General features: G+C 35.3%; 1 protein-coding gene across 4 annotated transcripts in view; it reads left to right on the plus strand.

Annotated features, from left to right (window-relative positions):
- The window catches only part of LOC119636081 (protein apterous), a 44,903-nt gene that overhangs the window by 15,403 nt on the left and 2,873 nt on the right, over window positions 1-26,627 (plus strand). For 2 of the 4 annotated variants that reach the window (XM_038031191.1, XM_038031192.1), the window contains exons 5-6: window positions 26,010-26,183; window positions 26,300-26,592. In XM_038031191.1, the coding sequence (XP_037887119.1) occupies window positions 26,010-26,183; window positions 26,300-26,592 (467 nt within the window). The remainder of the gene's footprint in view (window positions 1-26,009; window positions 26,184-26,299; window positions 26,593-26,627) is intronic. The other 2 variants (XM_038031194.1, XM_038031195.1) reach the window with 1 other exon arrangement.

Raw genomic sequence — 26,627 nt, forward strand, 5'->3', positions numbered from 1 at the left:
ATGTAGACGATCCACGGAAAAAGTAAATAAAAATAAAATCGTGTTTTAATGTCTCAATCGTGTTGGTTTGATAATGGAAAGAAGAAGGCAAACTCAACTTAACGTAATATTAGTCATTCGCGTTCACTTCGCAGCGACTGCCAAAATGTAATACAATAACTAACTGAATAGATTCAACCATAGGCTACATCTATAAACTCTACAGGTATTCTTAAAATCAACAACGACTCGAATACGGATTTACGGTTCCATCAAAATATACGCCCACATATTTTTGCATAAAATTGATATTTAAAAAAAAAAAAAAACATGACTAGTTTCAATCGATTTTGAACCTCAAGCTGACTTACGAATAATATAAGGTATGTCTAAAAAATATTGCGCCCTACATGTTTAGCCCAATGATATAGCATTGATCGTTTCTGAAAGCCTGTGAACCTAGAATATGATCAGTGAAGAAAGGTACCCGTAGCCCCCAAACTGTAAAAATGTCCTTTAAGCCAGTGACCTTTAAAAGTAAAGGATTTCGACAACGATACGATATGAAGTTATCCAAAGGTAATTACTTAAGGATGTTATTCATAGGAACATAGTTTATTATAGATGATATAGCGTGTCTAAAAAGTATTGAGCCGCAAGGCACTATACTTTCATTATTATTGCAAAATGTTGTGATGAAATCGATTCCATTCCACATACTTTTCGAAAACTATGTGAAGATAAATTTAACTAGAAAGGACATTTGCCAGTTATCTTAACAGGGTTCTGTGTATGCCACCAACATAGTTCTCTTAAATAGTTACCATCAGCTTGTGATTGGATTTGAAAGCGTAGTAAGTCCAAATTAGTCAAACATAAAATATGTTCGTAAACATAGCGTGAATCTATACGGGAGTACCCTTCGAACGAGTTAAAAGCATTGAAACTTTTCAGTCCAGATTTATTTTTAACACTTTTTTGAAATTTGATATATTGACTGACTAATGCAAACAAACTGTGAGACAATATTCAGATTAGATACTCCAGCGCAGCCAAACTACCTACCATATTTACCTACATCACGTGATTCTATAAGGAACCATCACGTAACTCTATTCGAACCAGATACCGAAATTCGAGTGTATTGAAAAAAAATTAACGACGGCAGGACTTCCAAGTTCGAAAAAGACGAGAGTTCCCTCAGAGTTGTCAGGCTAGACGATAGACGCATTAAAGGCTCCCAACAAGTTTACTCAATTTCGTTCGTGCATGTGCGTGCGTTCGGTCGGAGTAGTGCACATTCTTATTGTTGACAAGTCCCGTTTGTCCTCTTCGTCGACCATATAGATTCCAGTGTAATATCATATCATATCTTACCGTCTTAAAGCATATGATTGAGACCTTGGACGCCTATGATAGAGAGTGGACGCTTCCTATGGCAATAATGTTTATAATTAAATTTAAGCTAAAGTCTAAGTTGTGCTAATCATCAAAAAACGATGAGCTTTTTGCAGCTCATACATAAAAACCGGAGAATTGATTCAAGCTATTAAAATTCCATTAAAGAGTTGCTTGCCGTAGGCCAATCAGCATTCGAGCTTCCTTTTGTTCGTTTTGTTCCGGAAGACGGACCTACTTTGCTTAACATGAACCGAAATAATCTCTCGTTATCAACTACACAGCATGACTCAGCTTGCCGCCGACAAGGCAGAGCACAACGCTACAGGGTATTAAAGTGTTTAATTGTGGTTTCCCTTACATTTCCGGGTAGAATTCTTACCGCCATACCTTATCCTCTAGTAGTAAGTATTCGCAATCGTTTTTACAAACGTTGCGGAACATTTATATTCATTTTCAATAGCGGGAACCCGGCTTCGTGATAAGCCTTTCAAGCCTGCTAAGCGATTTGTTTATTTGTATATTTTGCAGCCAATCCTTTTCAAGTCTATTGCTGTGATAACGAATAAGGGAAAGCTATAACCGTTTATTGCTTAACTTTCATGCAGTTTCCCTGTAGCTCACCTAAAGATAAAACTCATTGCACATGGCAAAGTTAGTGGTAGTTAGCGGAAATTTGGTAACTTGATCTGAAGGTCCATCCTTCTAAGCAAAAAGAGCAAATTTTTTGTAGCCTGACTGAAATGTAATACTTTTCCTATCTTCTAATGCTTATGGATGGTCTTACAAGCGGATTTATGTATTTGACCTACTAAGTCAAAAGAGGTTAACTTGTTTCACTAAGGAAAGTTATTATGAATCTTCAAACGAAATCTAAAGATCACCGCTTGAGAAATGAGTTAAGCGAGTCAGCGATGTAGGCAGCAGGGAAAACAGTTTCGAGGGGAACGCAATTGCAGGTCTAAGTAAAGGAAACTTTTAATAGTTTTAAGTAACGATCCGATTTGAATCAAAATCGAACCTTTGAATCACATATAGGTTTCAAACTGTCATCAGACCTTTTAGATATCGCTCTCAAATAGTTAAAGGATTAAGGATAAGGAATAAAAGACAATGTATGGCCAAAGTGTGTCGTTGCAAAAGAAAGTTAGCTTAATACCTATTTGGACTCATCACTTGAAGTCTTTCTTAATAATAATGTGACAACATTCTGTTCAGGGTTTTAGAACTTGAAACTGTGCAAAGAGAGGAAAAACAAGAGAAAAAATGAGAGAAAAGTTAGGAGAAAAAATTAAAGTCACTAAGAAGTAGCAAAATTTTCCCTTACGTTTATTAAGTTAACACTTTCTGCTTTCTTCATAAATGGTTTACATGGGAGTTTTGAGTGTATAATGGAAGAGTGCAGAATTTACTGAATAAATCTTAGACTTAACCGCTATTACTTATTAGTAAGAGTACATCGGTAAGGAAAGCCTCTTTCTTTCAAATTATGAATGATCTTGCAGTTACACTAACGAAACAAATAAACAAGTGAAAATACTAAATACCCTACACCGTTTACTTTGATACAGTTATTCATATAATCAGTTTTCAAAATGTGGGGAGTGGTCGAAAAAGTCAACAGCATTCGTCCTTAGACCAAAACACGTCAGCGAATAAATGAAAGCAAGACTGATAGACGGATGGACAGACAAGCTTAGATAAATACAAGAACTGATTCTGAATCGATCAGTGCATAATAAACGACGAGTCTATACCAAGTCCATATGAATGTCGCTTACATCCGCACAAACTTAATATACCCTTAGACAAGGGTATAATAAACACTTTTTTTTCTTTTTTTTATTCTAAATTTAACTAAAATGTATTTATTTTTAATTTCTCATGTTCGCATATACATATACGCACATTAACTGACATTTCATTAGATTTATATGCGAATATTTAGATCACACAGCTTGTTCTTAAGTCTGTAGAGACAGACATTTCGATTTACTTCGCATTACTGTGTGTACTGAAATTCGAAAAAAAAATAAATAAATAAAAAAATAATAGAAATTAAATCAACCGTTATCGCTGCGTTGCATGCTAAAGTAAAACAACTACAAAACATCATCAGCCCAGTTCAGCTAAATAGAAGTTCATCATTTCCTCGCATCCTCCGCTACTACTACTACTACTACTACTACTACTACTCATTATTCTTAGCGTTTATTATTTACTTGCGAAGCTTTACACACATACAAATGAATGGATTCTTGGATGTTAGCACTTGAGATACTGGTGAATGGAAAAAGCAAAGCAGATGCATATATAAAAAATGTTGTTATATTTGTGTGTGACGTTTTGATTATAAATCATCAACGAACGGGAACATGCCAGTACAAAACATAAATATATTACTTTTATATTGTGAAAGACTACAGTTAGTGATGCATCCGCGCACAAACACATATATACACACACACACACATATCTGTATATATAGCTATATATATATATATATATAGCTATGAACATCCATGCATATATGCGCACTTACGCAGACACGTTCTCGTAAACTGATTGATAATATATTGCGCCATTCGATTGGAAAGCATTGTACTTTGTTGTACAGTGTGTAGATAGGAAAGCATAAGAACTACTCTGACGACATGCTTTTATGCATGTGTAAGAATTTCCATAATAATAATAATAATAATGATAATAATAAGCTGGAATCTTCCCAAAAATGTCACACAATGAATATAATACAAGAACAACAATAACAGGAGCAAGAACTGATATGGCGCAATGATGGGTATCTCGAATGGCTCATAATAAACGAAGCGAAACCTACCAAATATAAAATATCAAATGAAAAATTCAAAAAAAAGAAAAAAAAAATTATTTCTAGTAATCTTAAGACTAAGATTTTTTTTTTTTCGTTTATTTTTTTATTTTTTTTGGTTGAATACAACACTAGCTAGCAACGCTAACACGGATTCAAATAATAAAAATGAAAATATATGTATTTATGAGGTTATGTTTTAGCACACATGGCATGCTAGAGGCTGAAGTGCACAGCTAGCACAGCCAAGCAGTCAGTCAGTTAGTCAGTCATTCGTGGCCGCAAGAACGGCAATAAATGTCACAAGACTCATTTGAGAGGAAGTACAAGTGACGTGCATGACCTGCCGAATTTATGACTTTTGAAACTAACATCAACAAATAAAAAAAAAAAAAAAACAAAATAAATAAATAAAACGAAAAACCAGAAAACTTATGATATTATTTATTATTTCTCTCAATGTTTTTTTTTATTTTTGGTAAATTTTTGTCATTCTCGAACACAAAACATGCGCAACATAACACACCATTAAAACATCTCAACAATAACGAAAAAAAAAAAAGAAACCGAAACATTAAAATTTATTATATTAATCATAAATTTTAAGACAGGTTGATATTTTTTATGAGTTGTTGATCCCTCTCCGCACAACTAAGGTGAGTGAAGTGAAGAAGAATTTTTCAAAATTTTTATGACCATACATTCAAATTAGATGTGAAATCGACAGATCCCGTCGATCAAAGTCACCAATGCTTGAATGATAAGCTGAAATGACACATTCAATGCCCCTACGCGTACGGGCGTTAAAAACGATTTTGCTTAGAAGCGAAGGAAAAAGTGTTGAGTGTTTGTAAACTTTTCACTTAAAGGTGGAAACAGATTTCTTTGTTGGTCTAACGTACTAAGGTACACTACCTTGTCGGTTTAACCCCACGGTCCCCGATGATACGCCGGTTAGTTTTGCGTAACCGGCGCCCTCCAGAGAGTTAGACAGCCCCTATAAGCTGTGGGACTAAACTGCATTGGAGAAACCAGATATGTTTATTGCGTATGGCTCAATAAACTTACTCTAGGGAGTGTTAAGGCCTATCATTACCTGTATATATTCGCTTTAGGAATGATAGAAACCATAACCACCACGATCCCCGTGGAGGGTCACACCGAGCAGTCAGGTCTCACACATTGGTTAACTGCTGCGTTCAAATTGGGAACTGGACATACTAAACATATTTACATATCTTTATATATATATGTATACATATACATATTTTCATATATGTATATATATATATATATATATATATTTACATGCATTTGTATATATTTATACATATGTTCTCCAAAGTTTGTCGAATGCAAGTGGAAGGACATCTCCTCTGTGGTAGCAAAAGGGATTTTGCTTAAAGGCCGATATGCTCACTGACGAAAGATTAGCAATTAACATGTAAATATGTATGTATATATATATATATATATATATATAAATAACCCAAAAAACTAGGTAAGAAAAAAATGTTTTGTTTTTTGGAAAACTTAAGAAATATAAAAACAAAGCCCAGCATTTCTCCAATATTTCTGCGCGTTTTTTGTCTAAACCCAAAAATAAGTTCCAATTTGCGCAATATAAATATGTAGGAGGCAAAAGTGCTGACGCAGCTATCAATATTAACTTAATTTCAAGTCAAGGATGATAAGGCAATTCTTGCTTTCATTTGCTTCGCTTTAATGAGTCCGAGTAACATTTTGTAAGAGGATAGATAAACTTTTGATTACTTTTACGGCTGTAGCACTTGGATTAGATATCTTTAGGCCAACGCAGATGGAGGCTTAGTTTGTACACAGCAGTCCTCTCAAAATTCCTAGGTCCATTAAGGAAAAGAACTGGCCTTAAATGTACACATAACCTCAAAGAATATGAATTGTGATAAAGTAAAAATCGGGATAAAGAAAAGTAGAATTACATTAAGATAATCTAAGTATCTCGCCCTCTCTTGCTATACGTATTGTGAAAGGGATTAAGGATTATCTGAGGCGAAGAAGAAAGATTGTCTCGATATTTCACAAAAAAACTAAATTCAACGAATAAACAGCGAACGAATGAAGAACAACTTTTCAGATGCTTGCTCAAGTTCCATCCACGAGTGCCAGTTTTAGTTAACAATAATTAATGGATTGAATAGTTCTCAGTAACGAATTTTATCTCTTGATTAGAGCTGGGAAGTTCCCGTTAAAGGGCAATATCTACGATTTAAGCTCTAGAGAGAGAGAGAGAGAGAGGGAAGTCTCCTTCTGACCTGTATCTACGTCGACGAATATTTCTTAGCTATCAACGTAAGAACTAGAGCGCTCTTAGGCGTTTGGTTGGAAAAGATATCAATCACAGCGAAAAGAAAATGTCTAACGCATGTAACAGCAGAAGGAAAACGTTCCTGTGCAATACCGTTAACGGTTCTACAAACGGGCTTTTGACGGCAAGATTAGACCAAGCCTCGTGAAGCTGGACGGGATAACTTCCCCATAGTTTCTATTCGTGTATTGCAGCTTTCTTCCGCTTAATAAGCGACCTTTGCTAGTAGCATCTTTCCTATCAATTGCTTAAGTTTAGGACAATTCATAACATACTACAGTCATATAAGTTTTTATTATGTTATTTATATGTTATAATTTGTTGTGCTTCCGATATCATATTAAACTTTTCCTCTGCTATCCGTCGCGATTCAGCAAGAATTTCCTTCATCCTAAGATGGAAGTACTAACGCGTTCTGCGTTGACCATTTCCTTCTTCTTTTTTATTTCGACCTAAAAATCGATTTAACCGATTCTCTTAAATACTATTTGTGGCAGACTTCAATGCAATAACTGTGCACTTTACAGAAGGCACAATTTGCGATATGCTGATAGACGGACAGACAAAGCAACATCAACTCTTAGAAAAACCTCTAAAAAAATTTATTTGTCCGCCTCGTAAATGATATTAAGAACGTTATTGTATATTACAAAAGTGGAGAAAGCAAGGACTCATAGTAGTTAGCAGTTTCGCTAAAAGAATTGCTAAGCCTTGAGCTAATGTATGAGTGTCAGAAAAGTATTTCAATTATAATAAAACAAAATTTTTTATTATTTTCGCAAAACTTTTCACGTACTAATAATCATAGTGATAGTAAAGTAATTAAAAATACTACAATAATCCAAAGAAACTCGGGAGGGGAGATTTGGATTTCTTTTTAGTTCAAGTATAACAATAGTGGTAAACTAATAAAAGAATATTCGAAAGAGAAAAACGAAAAAAACGAAAAAAACGAAAAAAAAAAAAATTAAGTTAAGTTATTCACAAAACCGCAGTTAAATAAAACAAATAATAAAATTTTATATACGGTTCGCATTGAATCTTTTATATCCACTAAGGTGTATTAAGCAAAAAAAATTTAACAAACAACAATAGCTTGAAGTAAAGGTAAACACTACTGAAGGATTCGTTGGCATGTGAAAGCTAAAAATTGGTTGATGCAATGAGTATGTGATGAAGATTCTCCAAGAAGTAACTCCAGATTTACAAGAGTTCGAGTCCAAATTTAAAATATGTATTAGTTAACGGTATACCTATTTATGGGGAAATTAGGTCCAATTTCGAGCTTGATTAATTGAAATTAACTAAAGCTAAATTTTAGATTTATATCTCCGTCTGTGTCAGGGATAAGACGATAGAAGAGAAATCTAGTAGATAGACGTATGTACGGATTGAAAAACGCCTCGATTACTATGTAAGCACTTATGGCAAAATTTGGGTCGATTTTCGAACTTGAAAGCTACATTTTAAATTTATGTGTGTGTGTGTGTGTGTGTGTGTGTGGAAAGACACAGACAAAGCGTTAAAAAAAGAATTTGCTTGATGGCTGGACGCACGGACCGACAGATATAGTAAGACAAAAATTACAATCTCAAGCTAATCTTTAGAGCTTATCTCTTCGTTACAAACGGAATAACGGACACAATTGCGAACACAGACGCATAAAACAATTCATCGGAATTTCACACCAATATATAAATAAAATATTCTAACTTTTCCCCCTACGAGCATGAAAACGATGTTGGCACAACTTTATCTTCCATAGATGGACATATAGAGATCAGATAATCCAACATAAACATATATACGTAAAAGTATAAAAGTTGATGGAAATGTTAATGTCATAAATCGCTAAAAACGCACACGCAAACACTAACCAACCAACTCAGCCACAACAGTGAACTTATTGTACAAGCACATAAACCTGCACTTTTACTACCTTTGCCAAAAAAACAAAAAAAAATTTTAAATAAAAAGAAAAAAAACAGAATAACAACAAAAACGATGACGGAATTATTATATTTACTCAGACCACTTTAGAGTTGCATTGTGTTGAGAGTAAAGAAAGAAGATGAAAAGTTGAATTAAAAAAAAAAAAACAGAGAAAAAAAAGTAGTAAAAATAAACAACAACAAAAAGAAAAAACATTGAGTTTTACGGTAATTTGATGGTTCCCAACAAACCATGTAACTTAATGTTATAGTCATGAAATAAAAATAAGGTGAAATATAAAAAGCCTGACGGTTGAACTTTCAAATAGAATTACGTATGCATGAGGAATGAAATGAAATGAAAAGGTTGAACATGATGACGATCAAGACGAAGAAAGATGAGAAAAAAAGCGGGAGGCCAAGAGGGAGTACGTATATATGTATATAAGTGTATATGAGTGTATATGAGTGAGTTATGCTATGAACGTTCCTTACAAAAAACAAAAAAAATGATGATGGCTGGCCAAGATGTCTGTAATTAATATATTTAATGGCATATTTAAAAAGGAAAAGAATAAAAAAAATAAAGTTATTTTCCTCCTCTCAGAGCAGCAGATGCTCTTGGCCTTGTCGCCATGTGCGCGTGTGTGTGTGTGTGTGTGTGTGAAAAACTTCTTCTTCGAATTATGAAAACGCTTAAATAACTAAAAAAATGGAAAAGAACAAGAGAATAAAAGAAGTAAAAAAAAACAAAAAAAAAAAACAAATCTTTTTATATTCATAAAGTAGGAAACTAGGCAATTATTTGCGAGCAGTTTTTTTCTTCTCTCCTTTCGTTAACTGAACGAACAAACGAACGAACGAACACTTCAACTGTGATAATAGGTAAAGTTACGCATTCCAAATTTGCATGTTTTTTTTTTTTTTTTTCAAAGACAAAACAATGCATCATATTAAGTTATGCAACTTTTTTCTTTTCTTTTCCTTTTTTTTTTTTTCTTTCCATTTAAATGTTTCACATCAATCATTTAATATTTAACGCCCAGAGAAGCGAAACAAATATCTCATAAAATCTTCTTGTTATATTTTGATCGGTTCAGTTTCGTATCATATCCGACGCGAGCATAGACATAAATAGTATACATCCCGCGCACCGAGTACTGCAACTGGACTACTTTCTATTATTCGACTTCACGTCACAATATGAACGTGGTTGCCTTTTTTTTTTGTGATAGGGGCCTTTTGACTATCTCGAGTTAGGCCAAAATAAAGGATTGCTCTTATTCCTTGTTTAAAGCAAGAAAAAGTTCTCCTTCGAGCGATAAGCATAGGGTCAATTTATGCTTCATACGACAGCAACATCGTTCCTCACCTTTGATGGTTTTAGTCGGCCGTGTTACACGCTGTTCCTACTCCATGAAACCTTCACTGAGAAATGCCATTGTTTTATTCTATGTGTCGATGGTTTTTACTATGATGTCGTGTGTATGCTACACAATAAACAATCTGGACTCTTAGGCCCCTAGTTTATAAGGATTGTCTAACTCGCCAGGGGACGTGGGTTACGCTTAATAACCCCCGTGGCATGGGCCACCGTGATTAAAAATCTCACTATAATCATTAATATGTTATAGGAAATCGAAAACATGGATAAGAGTGCCTTATGACATGAGATATCTCTGTACTAATGACGTCTACTTTTTCATGAAAGTCTGTAGGGGAGTTTTCAAAATTAGAAAAATCTGTTATAGAAAACTTATAAGAATTCGAGAACGAATTTTATCTGAACCTTATAGCAAGACATGAAATGTAAAATACCGTACCTCATTTTATGGATGGACTAATGACTTTAGAGCTCGATATTCTTGAATGCGTGTTATGCTTTTATTCGATGACACATTTTTCCGATATATATATATTTTTTCTTTATTAGTTTAGTTTTATTGCTATACTTATATATATATATATATATATATATATGTTCCTTTTCATTTATGTCATTAGATTTTTTTCTTTACTTTACTATTATTATTGTGTTTTTATACCTTACACCACTTATGATACAATGTTACATTAAGTTTGTGCAGATGTATGCAAAATCCAGAACAGCCTTGTTTTGCAACCATCGATTCAGAAGATCGCTCTTGCATTCTTCTGTTCAATGTACAAGTTGCACCTTTGTGAGATATTTTGATGAAACTTCGTACACTGGCATGCTTTGGCTCAAGGACTTCCATTGAATTTTCTGAACTAATACCCGGAAAGACTTCAAATAGATGCAGCTTTTATTGTAGCTGTCAATATAGATTGCTTGAAGCATGTCGGTCCGTCTGTCCGTTTTGTTTTCTTGCATTCAACCTAGAAGCCACAAGTTGTTCGATATTTCGATGAAGATTGGTGCGGCAACATTTTCCGGCCCAAGGACAAAAATAACGATAAAAATGGTTCGGATCGAAACACTTTTTCGACCACGTTCCATATAAAACCTCATTTTCCAAATGCGTTATGTCACTGCTATAGTGCTTTTAAAATAAATTGATGCTTTTCTAGAACGATCGATTGCTTAGCGAATATTTTTTTTAAACCTTTACCTGAATTCTCAATGTATTTTGTTGTTTTCGAGACCACTAATTGATGCCAGATGCGTTCTATAAGCTTCCGTGTTAAATATCGAAAGCAGCATTTTAGAAGGAATGAAACTAATCCCTAGTTGGAAATCTTATCTCTTGAAAACTTAGTTGCTTGATCAAACGCTTAAGTGGACACGATTTTACAGCTCAACAGCAGTGTACCCAGACGCTATTCCTCACAAATGCTTACAAACGAATCATGGCAAATCCTAGGGTGCCCAACAAGGATTTTTTTTACTTGTAACTATGCAAGTACAATAACCGCAATAGCATGGCATTGATTTATTCCAGGGAAATTGTTATTTTACGAAGTCATTAGTATTACTTTTTCTCCCACCGCAAACAATTTACTATCTTAATACTCGTGATATCCTTTCTGAGCGTGCGCCATTAGGCAGTTAAGTGTATCGTATGGTAAACTGTCATTCGTGGTTTTAGCTTTTTATTCGACTTCGTTTGGAAATTGAGTTCGCACCATTGAACTGTGCTTTTTAGGCTAACATAGATTCTACTTACAATTCTGAAGAGATCTATTTCAAGTATTGCAATTCAACTCTCGAAATAAGTAAGGAATAAGTAACCAGCACCTAACCAAACTGCGAGATTTCTGTGTTGACACGTTCGCTACGTTCGTGGATGTTATAGCATTCATTTTCATTGTGATGCGAAATGACATTCACACTTTTGAAGCCATGTATTTTATTTTGTATAACCCGGAGATTTTTGTAATTATTGTACTTGTCCAATCATCGATTAACTAATTCTTTGGGTGTTTCTATATTGTTTTATTCTACGCGCACTTTTTATAAGTTCACTTAAAACGCATAAATTGTTGTAGAAAGCACTCTCTCTCTCTCTCTCTCTCTCTCTCTCTCTCTCCGTTATCCTTGTTGAAAAATCTCATTGATGCTGTAACATTGATTGATTGTGTGCAATGGTTAAAAGGTGATAATCCGGCTACTCTTACAAAATGTGTGTTATCATCAGATTTCGGATATCATTACAATTTTTGTTGTTGTGCAAACGTGTTAATCCTTTTTATCTCTACATTTTTTGCTAATTGCTGTTAATCGTTTCCCAGTCGCCAGTTGCATGAAGCTGGTAAAGTATCATGAATGTGTATTTGCATTCATCATTTCTAGAATTTGGTTTCTTAGAAAATCGGCCTATTTTCATGCAAACTCATTCCATCAAATATGCGGACAATTAAAAGGATATCGAGACCATATGATTACATTGTAAAATTTATAGGATTTTTTGTTATACCCGCTCGTACGAATGCATCTATTTGCAGGGAGGTACGGAATAGAACGCTTTCACATTTGCTAACCTCCTCTTCTTATAATAATCAATTTGGAAACATTCGCTAGACTTCTGCCCCTCTATCGGTTCATTATCTGTCTGTTGCTTGGCTATACAATAGTTCAACTTATAGATCGCAATTTTTCAGGAATTTTAATGAAACTTAGTGGGGTGACATACTTCGGCTCAACTACGGACTCTATTGACACTAGCTTGCATCGGACTGTTGCTAAAACGTACTTTCAAGAGATGATGCAAACTTATCCAGTTATAATGTTTTAATAACCTACTTAAAGCTTTCAGTGACGATTCGCCAATGATTTCCGGCTTCGTGAATGACCTTGGTTACGCAATCGCTAATAAGGTCCCTTATTAAGACAATTTTCTGATATTTGAAAACACTTACTTCTCCTATGACCTGATATAACAGCACAACAACAACAACTCGTTTTCTGAACACAGACTAGAATAGAGAGGAGAAAAAATCTTTAAAAAAAGCAAAGAAACTAATCTGCTAAGGAATTAATGGTAAATGATTTTCGGTGCGAATAGAGCACACGTTTCTGTCTTCGTTACTTTTGTTAACGATCAGCATGCATTTGAACAGTAATTGAAATGTTATTTTTTTAGTGCGGTAATGTAACTGCAACTGTGTAGCTATTCGTTGTGTAAACATTCAAATACAATGAAGTGTTAACACAAACCCACAAAACGTCACTTTTTCCCTGCCTGGCGCACTCTCGGCAACTTTTTGTTGTTAATATTTGTTATATTTAAAGTATTTATCACGGCGGGATATGAGCACAAAAAAAAAACGAAAAAAAAAAATAAACTTAAAAAAAACTTCATAGGGTTTCATTTATTAAAAAGCAAAATAAAATAAAACAAAAACAAAAACAATATGTTTTTTTTTTATAACAGATTTGAATGCGAAACTGAAATAAAACCGAAACCGAAACTAACAAACACAGCACAAACACAATCCAGCACTTAACCCAGTACTCAAAATCAATTCAAAAACTAAACAAATCGAATGTAAAATTCTAGCTCGTTTCCCGTTTCTCGTTCTTCTCGCCAGGCATTAGTGCGTAGCGATCGATGGTAGTAGTAGTGGTGGTAGTGGTGGTGTTTGCGCGAAACGAAATAATATTCTCACACTATTGCACACAGTACTCTGACAGCATTTGACAGACGTATGACCAGCGGGATGCCTTGTATGCATGTATATCCTTGACGAATAAGCCTGCCGTACGTTTGGCTCACCTTACATTGGTTTTTATTTTTTTTTTTGATACAAAAACTCAACTGAACCACAGCATAACAAACACATGCACATATCACACGGTCTCATATTACAAAAGCAACACGCCCTAAAAATTTTAATCATTATTTGTTGCTGCTGTTTGTAGTTGAGCTGCCACCGGTTACTACTACATAATACGCTTGCCATACACATTGTCCTCCTCTCATAATTCGTCGTCATATGCCTACGAACTTAAGATGCACTTGTACACGTTTTTAAGTTACAATAAAATGAAAATAAAACATAAAATCTATCAAGGTTTTAAGTTATATATTAAGTATACTCTTGCTGTTGCGCCAAAGTGGTATAGGGTATTACACGATATATTAAGTTGTTGTGTGCATCTATGCATCACCCAGTAAGACTTGAGATAAATTCATTTTTTCATATATGGTCGCAGTCGATTCGAAATCATTTTCTGTATCGACTCAGATCTAAACGGCCATCAGTCAGACCATCTGGTTGTCTCTTGTCGATGCATGTATCTCTCCCCCGTTTAGCTTAATTCCCGGGATTTAGATTAGATGTCTTCACGAAATTTCTCTTCGCGTAACGAAAAGGGATTAGATGCAACCACTTTTAAAATCACTGGCCATACAGTGGTACACCTTGAAAAAGTCCTTATATAGTGCTATAGGTTAGTTGATAGTCGGTCGAAGCCGACTAAATATCTTTTTTCTTTTTACAAAATTTTCACATGACTGCTGTAGGAGTTTTCGGTAAGGGTACATTCACTGAATTCCGTTCGCAAATAACTTGGCTCTTTCATCGGCTATGCGTCACGTTTAGCCTTCTTATGGAATCACTTTTTCAATTTTATATACCATTTCCTATTTATTGCGAAAACAGCCCATAAACAATTCAGATTACAATTAACTCGCAATCATCGCCTCGCTATACTCTTTTCGCTCTTTTCATCCTTGACTTTCGTTAGTACCGTACCGTTACGAGGCGAAAATATTACAAATATACAAATTTTTCGCAGGTTATTTGTTAAAGCAATTGTAACAATCATACTGGACGCAACATTACTTCACCGTATCCGCGAGCATTCACATAAAATTTGATTAACCAAAACGTTAGGTTTCGCCAAAACCAGAATACAGTCTGAGATAAATCAAAAAGGAGCAAATTGCAGGCACATATGCATACCGCGTTACACCAATATAAAAATTACAATGTCTTTTACTATAGATAGGTTGGTTCATTACAACCTTTTTAAAAAGAGCGTATATAGGGAGCGCTTACTGGCTTTTTTTTTTGGCGATAGCATTACCATGTCTGCGAACATTTGTTTTCTTTGCTAAACGGATAGGATGTGGCCACCGCCCGGGAGTTGTATGTGCGATTCACAACAGTTGATCTGCCTTATTAGGAATTGCGATGGGCTACGTCGCCTTAACAAGCCACGCAAACCACATTGACGCTAACGTTCATCTGCTTCAGAAATGCACTGAGAGATTCTTAGTAATCAAATTAACAAACTAATGTCTTACCTCACAATTATAATAAACATATTAAGTGTAAAACTAAGTTGTGACCGATATTTTTTATAAGAAATAGCTTTTACTTCCAATGACAATTTTCGGCAAAATAAAAATTCCATAGTGAAAGGAAAACTTTGGTTTTGCCTCTATCTAGCTATGTAAGCAACCATTTTTTGAGTACCGTTGTAAGGGTAAGAGCTCTGCTTACATAGCCATTCAGTCGTCGATTAAAATTGTCATTACCAGAAGAAGTGATATCTTGCGTATATAACGAATGGGACATTCCAGTCCAGAATGTGCGAATACATTCCAGTGCTCTGTGCTGCTGAGATTTTTTAAACGGCTATTGGCCAAGCGTTGTAACGTTGGAAAATCCACCTGTCAATCCTTTTGCATATTTTTCGTCGCAATAATTCCCTCAAATTGCACTCTTCAGCTATTTGGAGAATCCAACACTATTGACTTCTTCTATCTTAAAAAACATGTTTAAGAAAATATTCACGGCCTTAATAGCATTTTCTGATATAAGAGTGAAAAATTCATAATTTTGGTTAAACACCACTTCGTTTAATACAATTATTTATAAACCATTTTCAATAACGTTTGTCTGTGTACTAAATGTCATCAAAATATTTCGAAAATTGCGACCTGTAGCTTGAAGGAAGATAAGATGGGTGGACGTATAGACGGACAGACAAGTTTTGGGATTATGAATCAATCGTTATAATAAAAGGTGGATCTATCCCACGTCTTTGTGTATGTCGCGTACATTTGCACATACTTGATAGACAAATTACTCGAGGGAATCTTGGAAATAATACAAGAAGCAAAGGAAGTGTTAATAATGTAATTTAAACATCCTGGGAATTAAGTCATTTAACGAATCATTTCTTCTGTATGTAGGAGAAAATAACAAAATTGAAAGACGTTTAGAGGCCGAGGAGCTTCATGAATGAATATGAATTTCATTTAATGTCCACATCCTTTCAAAAGATAACACTTTCATCGAATTTTTCCTTGATTTCCATATCGCATTAGTAACTATTTTTGGGGCGTTAAAACAGGAACAGAAACTGATCACGAATGTGAACGTAATATTCGATTCGCTGTGCGCTGAGGTCAGCACACGCAGCACATTACACCTAACTACCCTGTTAAATAAGTAAGACTTTACGGTCAATGTAAATGATTCGGCTCATCATGAGCTGCATCAATGGCTTTTTGTGCTTCCGCTATCACCATATCAAGCTTCAAAAGTACTTTTCTTCGAATAAAGCAAGAAAAATAACGTTCCTCACATTTGCGGGTATTTTTAGCAAACGAAAGCCGAAACTTGCAAATGATATTTTAACCCATTTTCTAAAGCTTAAAAATTTCACATAGAGAAATAAATCAGTTCACATTAAGAAATAAGTCAAAGCAAAAAAAATGCTCGCAAAGTCATCTCTAAGGGTGGGATTTACGGAAAAATCCCATTCCGGATAAATCATGCTGGAGTAGCCTCAGCGGCTATTCCAAGCGTTCTTACCCTCATTAGTAATATCTCAATAGCGCCTTTGTTACAATTCAACTTTCTTATATTAACTTACGTCACCAGTTCGAATAATTGAATCACAACATAGCGGCTAAAGATTACACTTAACAAAGCTATATTTAACGCAAGCGACCTATCGTCCGAAGCGAATGATCTTCTAACAAAACATCGTTGACTCCACGCCCATAGCGTGCGATCCGAGCGGATGAAAACGGACTTGGTTTCCTGTTTTCACGTCTAACCTCGACGAAGGTTCAGTCGAGAAAATCGGAGGAAATCGGAAGTCGTCGCCCATACTTTTTTCGAACACGAAATGGCGTTGCAGATCGGTTAATTGGTCGCATTCGAAGTATGTCAACTGAATTATTTCGAATGTGATATTCCCATTCCATTCCATTCCATTCCATTATTACTTATAAGATTCTTACTTATTACAGCCTATCCCTATAATACTCACAAGAGAATAACAAGCTGTCTGCTATAAAAGAAAGTGAGTGCAAAGTAAAATATATTTATCGTATTTTAAGTACATAAGACCAAAATAAGCTGCGTGACTTTTGTACTTGCACTCCTTTGAGGAGACCCCGCAATTATTACTTTGAGCACTTGGTATCATGTAAAGAGCATATCCTTTCATATAATATTAAGTTTGTGCGAATGTATGCAATACAAAGAAGGACTTGGATGGACTCTATTAGAAATAGTTCGGATCGGATCCCTTCCCCATCCCCCGCCTTCCATATGTTTTGAAAAGTTTTATAAGTAATTGTAGGGTGGTGTAGGGCATTTAATGGCAAGCGTTGACCCACTGTAAGATTTTAACTTGTTTAGGTTACTTTACCCATCAGTATTTCTTTTTTACGATTATTTAAAAAAATGCTTGTACTCCCTGTACGCCATGAAGTGAGTGGACAGCTGTGCTTACGAAATAAATATAACAATTCTATAAGAAAACCAAAGCATTCAAGATATATCTGAATGAACTATTAACCGATTTGCTAATCCATTAGAATTCGATTTTTTTTCTTTTCTTTCTTAACGTGTTTCTGCCAATTTTTCACTTTACGTTACGTGTGAAACTTATTTATATCATTTGTAAAACGTTTTAAATATCGCAGATATCTCTTAGGATAAGGCGCGATGTTATTAATAAGAATAATAAATGAAATGAAATAAATTGAAGAATCTCGAGCACCTAACAAGAATGTTATTCCCATTAGAGGAGAGTATGCAGAGCGAACGAAAATCACAAAATACTCTTCTTCTACTGTTTTCTTCTTTTTACATATTGTACAACGTTGCCGTTGTAGGATGGGCGGTACGCGGTCCATTTAAAAGAGTAAGCTAAAATGTATTAAGCCTTGCTTTATATTTATCATACTTGCAATGATAGTTATACGCGTATCTTTTTAAAAATTTCAACATAACTACTGATCACTTTTTTTTTTCATACCTTACACCGCTTGTGGTACGGATCAGCCAGCAGCACTGCAGATAGAGCCACCATTTATTATAATGATTCGATTTAGAATCGATATTTATGATTTGATTGAAACGTGTTGCTGAACGCTGAATGAAAATCGTTCGGATCGGGCCATCTTCCCGACCACGTCCCGTACAGCGCCGCATTTTGAAAAGCCATTAAAGAAACAATTGTGCGATGTGTAGGGCATTTAATAGCGGGCGACTATGGTGTTTCTGGGTTGCATTTTAAGCTAAGCACTTACTTTTTCCGTTTTGTTTTGGTCTAGCAACTAGATGAGTTATGTATGCATATGTATATTCATGCAACAACGGACTATTTTCAAATTTCGAAAAGAGAAAAAGCGCAAAAAAAAAATCCAAGATATTTTACGTTTTTTTTTTTTTTTTTTTATTTTATCCCTTGAAAATTAACACTTTTCAGTGATTTTTCTTTTTCCTCGTTTCTCGTGCGCCAACGGCCATAAAATTAATAATAAACAATAACTCAAGACACATGAAATGTTTCAAGTCGTGAAACCACATTTACACGAAATAAATCAAAATAAATACGATTGTATTGGTGGCAGTTGCTGTTGTGTTAAGGATCTTTCTTCCATGTCATGAACGCGTACACATGGAAAAACTAAAGAAGCAATTCCATTTGAATTTATCATCTCAAGCGATGTATAGCAATTTTAATATTATTTGTATACGTACGGTTTTCTTTTTTTCCTTTTCTTTTTCTTCTTCTTCTTCTTCTTCCTCTACATAAATAGAATTGTTGTTGAAGGTAAATGATGAAGACAGACAGACAATTTTTTTGGTGTGGGGAGGGGGGACGAAACAAAATTATTTGGGATGTGTTACACCAGTGACAGGAAAATATTGGCAAATATAATGCAAAAAAAAGGAAGACTTTATAGGGTTGATGGGGACCTCAAATACTCAAACAAACAAACCAAAATTCACAGATGTCAGATCAGTGAGTAGTAAGTTAGTTGTCGCAAATATACCGCGACAACAGCACATTCACCAATCACTCGTCGTTGTCGTCGTCATCGTCGTCGTCGTCGTCGTCATCGTTGCCGTCAACATATTCCATTCAAAAATTTGCAAGCTAACGTACGCTCAACATATAGCAACACTAGTACAAGTTGATGATAGTAAAGGCTGGCGGTTGCAATCATTACATACATATGCATTTATATGTATGGGAATACACAAATATAAATACTTGTACACGAAAAGATTTCAAAATATGTCTTCTGTCTGTTTTATGATAAAATAAACTTTCAGGATGGATGTCTTGTCTGAGAAGCAACGAATGTATATAAAAAATGAAAAACACTTGTATCTCTCATAACGAAAAAAGCCATCATAAATAATCATGAAATAAAGGGACGAACACAAACGAACGCAGAAGCCAAGCAATATGTGAGGCACAAATACAAAATTACACCCTTAAAATTCATCATCTTCTTATTCTTATTCTTCTTGTTTCACTTTTATTATATTATATATGACTCTTCTAGGAGGGTCTCTTCCTCTTTACCAGATTTCTTTATTTCTTTTTCATTTTTTTTTTTTTCATTCATTTTTGTTTTTGTTGTTGTTGTTTTTTGTATGCCTACTTATCTACCTAAGAATCCTCCTAACTTCCAGATCATAAATACAAAGAGATATATATATATCTACATATGTATGCCTACATTTGTGTGTATGTCCGCAAACACTTGAAAAGTATAAAGTGGAAAAAAATGAATTATGATTATTGCCATGCAAAAGAGCAGGCGAGATGTCAAAGTGACATCTTTTAATATATGACTTGGATTTTTCAAGCACTCGAAATCTGATACTGCCTATGCGTATGTGTATGTATGTCTAGATATGTGTTTTCATATATATATATCTCTATATGCTGTATGTGTTTTTGGTATTAGTCGTGACTTATCGGCTACCCTCGCCTGTAAGAGTGTTTAGCCGCACAATTCCCACACAAGGCCGCAAGTAGTGTGATATGTTGTTACAAAACCTATGTGTATGTATATGCATGTTACTTACTTACTTACTTTATTACTTAGTTACTACTCATCGTAGTCGTTGTATCGTGACCGTCCATCGTTGAGATGTTAGTACTGATGAGGATGATGACGATGTGACGATGACAATAATAACGACGATGATCGTAATGATGATGATGATGATGATGTCGCTGTTGACAATGTTGCTTTTTAGGTTTTGTTTACTTGGTGCGTGTTTATATATCTATATATGTATGGTGGATATATGTTACACATGCTCAAGTTGATGTTACGATGATTATGACGATACTGATAAATGTTGATTTTTCCTGCTGATAACACATGCTGATGCTCAAGCAGTTGTAATGTCGTCAAGTGCTGCCGCTTGTTGGTCTCTTCTACTGCTTTTGCTGGCAAAAAAAAAAAAACAACAACAACAACAAAAACAAAACAATACGATAAAAAAAAAAAGAAGAGGAACAGCAACAACAACAATATTTAAAAAGCCTACGACTACTACAACCTGACTGTCTGCCTACCAGGCAAACTGGGTAGGTTGCCTTACCGATCATTGAGCTACAAATTAAAAGTGAATGCTTATGGTTTGCCACAGTTTCCAACATGCACTCGCCACGCAACACAGCCATACCATGCGATCTCCTAACTAAATACAACAACGGCATCAAACTTTGCCGCTTATGTGCGCATAAGAGGTGGAGCGCTGTGCAATAATAATAATAATAATAATAATAATAATAGTAAGTGTATCCAAAACAGTTTCCAGGCATAATCACACATGCTCGTCCTCAATAAAGTTGCATATGTGCATATGCAAGCGGCTTGAAATACGAGTACAATGCAATAAAAGAAAAGGAAAGGACTACAATTTTACAGGGACAAGCACTACACAATATCGTATATATAACAAAAACTGTATGTTTTTAAATCTATTAACCGAAAGCTTCAAAAATACGATGACTTTTATTTGCGAGAATCCCGCCAGACTAATCCAAATGTCCGCTTGAAGCTTATAAAGTTGCAACGGGAAAGCTACTTGGGTAAAGCAGGGCAAGTCAGATTCAGATGGAAAAATTGTTAGCAAAGCCAACAGCTTAAGGGCCTTGAATCCTTTTCCATTGGATTTTTGGATGCTTGACAAGTTTCTTCTGGTTGATGCCCATCTATTAGGGCAAACAATCATGCTTGCTATGGCAAGCTGAGTAAAATCAGTTTGTAAGTTGGCCTGGCATCGTCAAGGATTTGAAGATTTGTCATAACTAGGCTATTTGGAGAATGCTGGCTATGAGGAAATACTTAGTGTTTGGTTACCGCCAAACGTGACTTGGAAAGATTCACCCACACATCTCCACCCGAGAATATTCGCTTTGAAACGTAACAACTTTGAGGGGCCAAAAAGGATAATAAACTGTAGGTAAGAAGAAGTGAATTACATACTGGCAGTGATCAAGTGAACAATGACACACACTCGGTCCGGTCGAGTAAGACGAGCATGTAACAACATAACGTTTGCAAAAAAACCTTTCGAAATTAGAAGTCGCTCGTGAAAAGGTTGATAAAAAAAAATACTGGGAAATGATCAAACACATTACTTGGCAATCAGGAGAGTAAAGTTAGAAACCATTTCGCCTCTGCAACAACATCGATACTCTGTTTTATTTGTTTAATGTGACCAGAGGCTGTCGCCTATATGTGTAAAACGATGTTGGTACCAGAAAGAAGAACGGAAAGAGGAGTTGGAGAGGTCGTCACAATTTGAGTGAGTATGTGGCCAAACGGTAAGTGTCATGCGTAGCTCTACCGCACTGAGGTTTGAACACGCACACGCTGTCCTGTGTGTCCTGGTAATCGTGATTCTTATCTACTCGACTAGCATAAAAACAGGAAGTTAGATTTGACTGTCGAGTACGATGAATCCTTCATATCGCATAGCAACTGCAACTGATTTGACTGCTTTGACAGCATGGACGGCTTTTGCCCTCGACATTTCAAATTTGTGAGCAGAAAACTGTTGTTTAGTATGGAGGTAAAATTAGTCCACCTATATGCCCGTAATGATTCCTTGGAAACAGATAAGGAATGGCATGAGCTGGACCTCATTCAATGCCCTATTGACTTCGAGCAAGTAATCTTACAGCGGCACCATCTGGATGCTGTTCCATCCATTTTGTTTTATTTTTGATCTCGTCAACCTTTCTATTTTGTAAAGCAGTGCATGTTGCGTTAACCAGCTCCGCATCAGCAATTGTGCCTTGGAGCAACCTTGAAAAGCTAAATTTTAATTTAAATGGAATTATTATGTTAGCATATACGCTGCTTGACATGACCGAAACGAAAAAGCTTAAACTGTTTCTGTTCTTTAAAGCCTTGAAGAACACCTAATGAAACTTTTTTCTGTGAAACTTTTTTCTGTGAAGCTTTTATCTGTAGCTGTTGCAAATAATGAAAAGCCATTGTACAAAACTCTAAGGGGCGTGATTTGCTTCTTTTTTTTTTCTTTGTATTTATTAATGATTTTCTCAATGTTTATGATGCTTTCATTAAACGCTTGATCAGGTCATTGTTTTAATAAACCGTTTGTAATTTTGTAGAGTGCAAAATAAAAATGTGTAGCAAACTGAACTGAAAACTGTAACGAATTATCATCATCATTACATATGATAGATGTTGTTAGGTATGACGACAATTCATGACTGCATCATTTATGCATGCATGCATGCAGGCATGCAATGCAATGGCATCTCGGACCAGCCAGTGAGATAATGATATCGACTGGCTAACTAGATGACTGACTGGCTGGCTGGCTGGCTGGCTGGCTGGCTGACTGGCTGGTTGTTATTGTGTATGCTACTGCTGCTGCTAGCTGCTAGCTGCTATAGCTATATTTCTCCTCAACACTTGCTGTTCTTGTTTTCCCTTGTAAGCGACATCTGTTTAGCATACATGCGTACATATCAACAACAATAACAAAAATAACAACCACCACCAACACGTCGTAAGTTATGGCATAAATACGCACATTCGTACAGACACAATTGGGAGGTGACATAAATTGTACTTGAATAACTTTAGCTTGTAGCAGCAACAACAACAGCAATAGCAACAACAATAGCAACAACAATAACCACAGAAAAGAAAAAAAAAAAAAGATGATTTAGTTGTTTTCCGCAAACCATAAAAATCATGAAAAATAATACTAAACAAGCCTGACCAGATAAAAATCATACATATACACATTGTGCGTTTGTATACATAAATCATTTGTATATATATATATATATATATATATATATATATATATACATATGTATGTATGTATATATATGTGTGTATATGTTATACAACAGATTTTATATAAAACGATTGATGTATTGATCTTTTTCTTATTCGGCAACAAAACACATATCAATCGAATTAACAGCCACCTAACTGTGTGGCACGGCAGCAAACGAAGCCTAACGATAAAAGAGCTACATATTGATTAAATCTATTACTTAATCATTTCCTACTAAAAAATTTCGCATCCAAGCCCAATCTCACTTTTCATCATCATATACAAACATATATTTAAAGGTGTATTTAAGTTCGCCTCGTCTGGAATTCATAATTGACACCCAGTAGCTAAGGGACAGCACCACCTTTTTGATTGTAGTTCTTTGCTCAATATATGAAAATTTTCTTGCCAAAGTTATAATTTCCCCAACAACATCATTACTATAATTATTTCTGATCATCTCCGATGCACATACCGAAGACGTAAGCTTGAAAACGCATAAGCACACTCAAACATACACACTCAAGCATTCAATATACATAAATATAGATACATGCGCACACATAGTTATACAGATAACTATAATACATACGTTGTCTATATTCATATTACGGTGGCACGGTAGCCGTCGTCATCAATGAATGAAAAGATAATTTTAACTGTCGCCCTGAATTGATGCTTCTCTGATTTTTTTCCTCGCTTGGTTTACTATCTGAGTGTACGTACGTACATACAGAGTTTTTTTTTTACTTTTTTCTTGCTTTCTTTTTTCTTCATTTTCAAATCGAAACGAATCGATATGTAGGCTGTTAACCGTTTGCTACTGTAGCGATTATAGTTTAATTTTTACAATAATCATGCGAGATAATTGATAAGGAATGCACGAAATGAAATGAAAAAATAATATTGAAATTGAATTTTATAGAGATCTATGGAGGTAAAGGCTACGATACGAATTTGAATGAATCTTTCAAAGACTCGTTTACTCTCTCAGGTTAATGAAAAAAGAAATAAAAACAAAATTTAAAGAAAAGTTTGTATAATAATGATCACATAATCGAAGCTTAGATTCAGGACAAGTTGCAGGAAAAGCACTTGAAAGTAAAACTAAACATAGATCTTACTTTGATGGGGATCTTTATGGATCAACTAGCCTTCTTATAAAATAAAACCAATATTATTTGATCGGCAAACTTGAACGTATCTATACGCCGCGTTAAAGAGAAGAGTTAGGTAGATTAGGTAAACGTTACGGTAGGACACTGCGCTAGGAATGCCTGTGAGGCCGAAACTTGGAGCAAAATTTCGTTCGATTCCAGTTATTCCAGACGCCAGAAACCTCCTCAAATACACTTTCTTTCTTTCATTTTTTTTTTTTATTTTCTTCAGGATATTAGAAAAGATCAAGGTCAATGTGCATGAAGGCGTAGATAGTGAAACCTAGGACGCTAACTAATTGGTTCGTTCCCTTTCAGGCAGCAAGTAAATAAAAAAGAAACCAGAGGAAATTGCATCGTTAGTGCATCTCACCCCAACTAGGACGCTAGCTAGTTGGTTCGTTCCCTTTCAGGCAGCAAGTAAATAAAAAAGAAACCAAAGGAAACTGCATCGTAAATGCATCTCACTCCAACCTATATACGAACCGAGCCGAACCGAGCAGAGACCTTCTCGAAAATAGTGCCTTCTTTACATCGCGAAGAGATTCTGAATGAATTTAGAACCACATCTTCTCAAATGCTTTCCCCAAGGCTCTTTAGACAAAAAGACTAGAACGTCCTTATCAGCTAAAACCCAAGCGTTTTAGGTAGTGAAACTTACCACCACAAAAGACGTCTGCAGTGATCCAGGCAAATTATTATACACCACATAAATTGGATGGCTGATGTAGGTAAAAGCACTGATGCGGTAAATCGAACTGAATGCAATCTATTCATGAAAACAATTTGAAATAATAACATATTCAGGTACTGGTACGTCAAGCATTCAGTCCATAGACCAATTTAATTTAATTTGTAGTTGATTGACTTTCGTTTTCTCTTTGGCCAGTCGTTCATCGGGTGCCTCTTATGCGTCTATGAACACGATGATCGTCAAGCAGAGAGAAGCGCGACGAAAAAGTATAGGTTGTATTCGCTACCTAAACGTTGCACGCCCGATCAGCCTAGCGTGCTAGCCTTAGTTAAAATATAATCTATCGCGCGGAAAAATGAACCCGAATATGCCAAATTGATCGCCTTATCTATTAGTTCATGCGTTAGCCTATTTATGATATTATGAGTTTATGATCGTCTGGTCGATTAGACCTGCGCTCTGTGGATAGCTTAAGAAAACCAAATTCCATTCTAAACAATATAAAACTTCATGTTGCGCCCATATCCAAAAAAAAAAATAAATAAATAAATTGGAAATATTTAGATTAAAGGCTTTTTTTAATTTTAAAAACAAAATAAAATCCAAATATTGTTTTTTTTTTTTATTATTATCATTTTAGCTTTTTTGGCACAAGACGTTGTTCTCGCTGCCTGGCATCAATTGGTTCAACAGAGCTGGTAATGAGAGCGCGAAATTTAGTATTTCATGTGACCTGTTTTTGTTGTGTTGTATGTCAGACCCCACTAACAAAAGGCGACCAATACGGCATAATAGATGCTCTCATCTATTGCAGGTACGATCGCTTATAATCGCCATATTTAAAATCAAAAAAAAAAAAAAAGAAGAAGAATAAAATTCACAATCATTTTTTTTTTTTGTTTGTTTTCTTTTTGCTTTAATTAATTATAGAACACATTATACAATGGCGAGAGAAGGTGATGCAGCATCAACTAGTTTAGGATCAGCGGTAGTGCCCGGTGTTGGTGGTGCTAGTTCGTATCCGTATTCCAGTCAATTTGGTTCGCCTCCGAATGATTCATCCAGTCCACATTCGGATCCGACACGTATGGTTCCTAGCGGCATATTTGCGACTGCCTCACACGTCATTTCGGGCCTACCGCAACCGCCACGGCAGAAGGGCAGACCGCGTAAACGAAAGCCCAAAGAAATCGAAGCCCTAACTGCCAACATAGGTAGGCAATGCAAGTACTTTTCACACATTCCATACAAATTATGG

This window comes from Glossina fuscipes, unplaced genomic scaffold (assembly GCF_014805625.2).
Source record: "Glossina fuscipes isolate IAEA_lab_2018 unplaced genomic scaffold, Yale_Gfus_2 27, whole genome shotgun sequence".
NCBI classification, from domain to species: domain Eukaryota; kingdom Metazoa; phylum Arthropoda; class Insecta; order Diptera; family Glossinidae; genus Glossina; species Glossina fuscipes.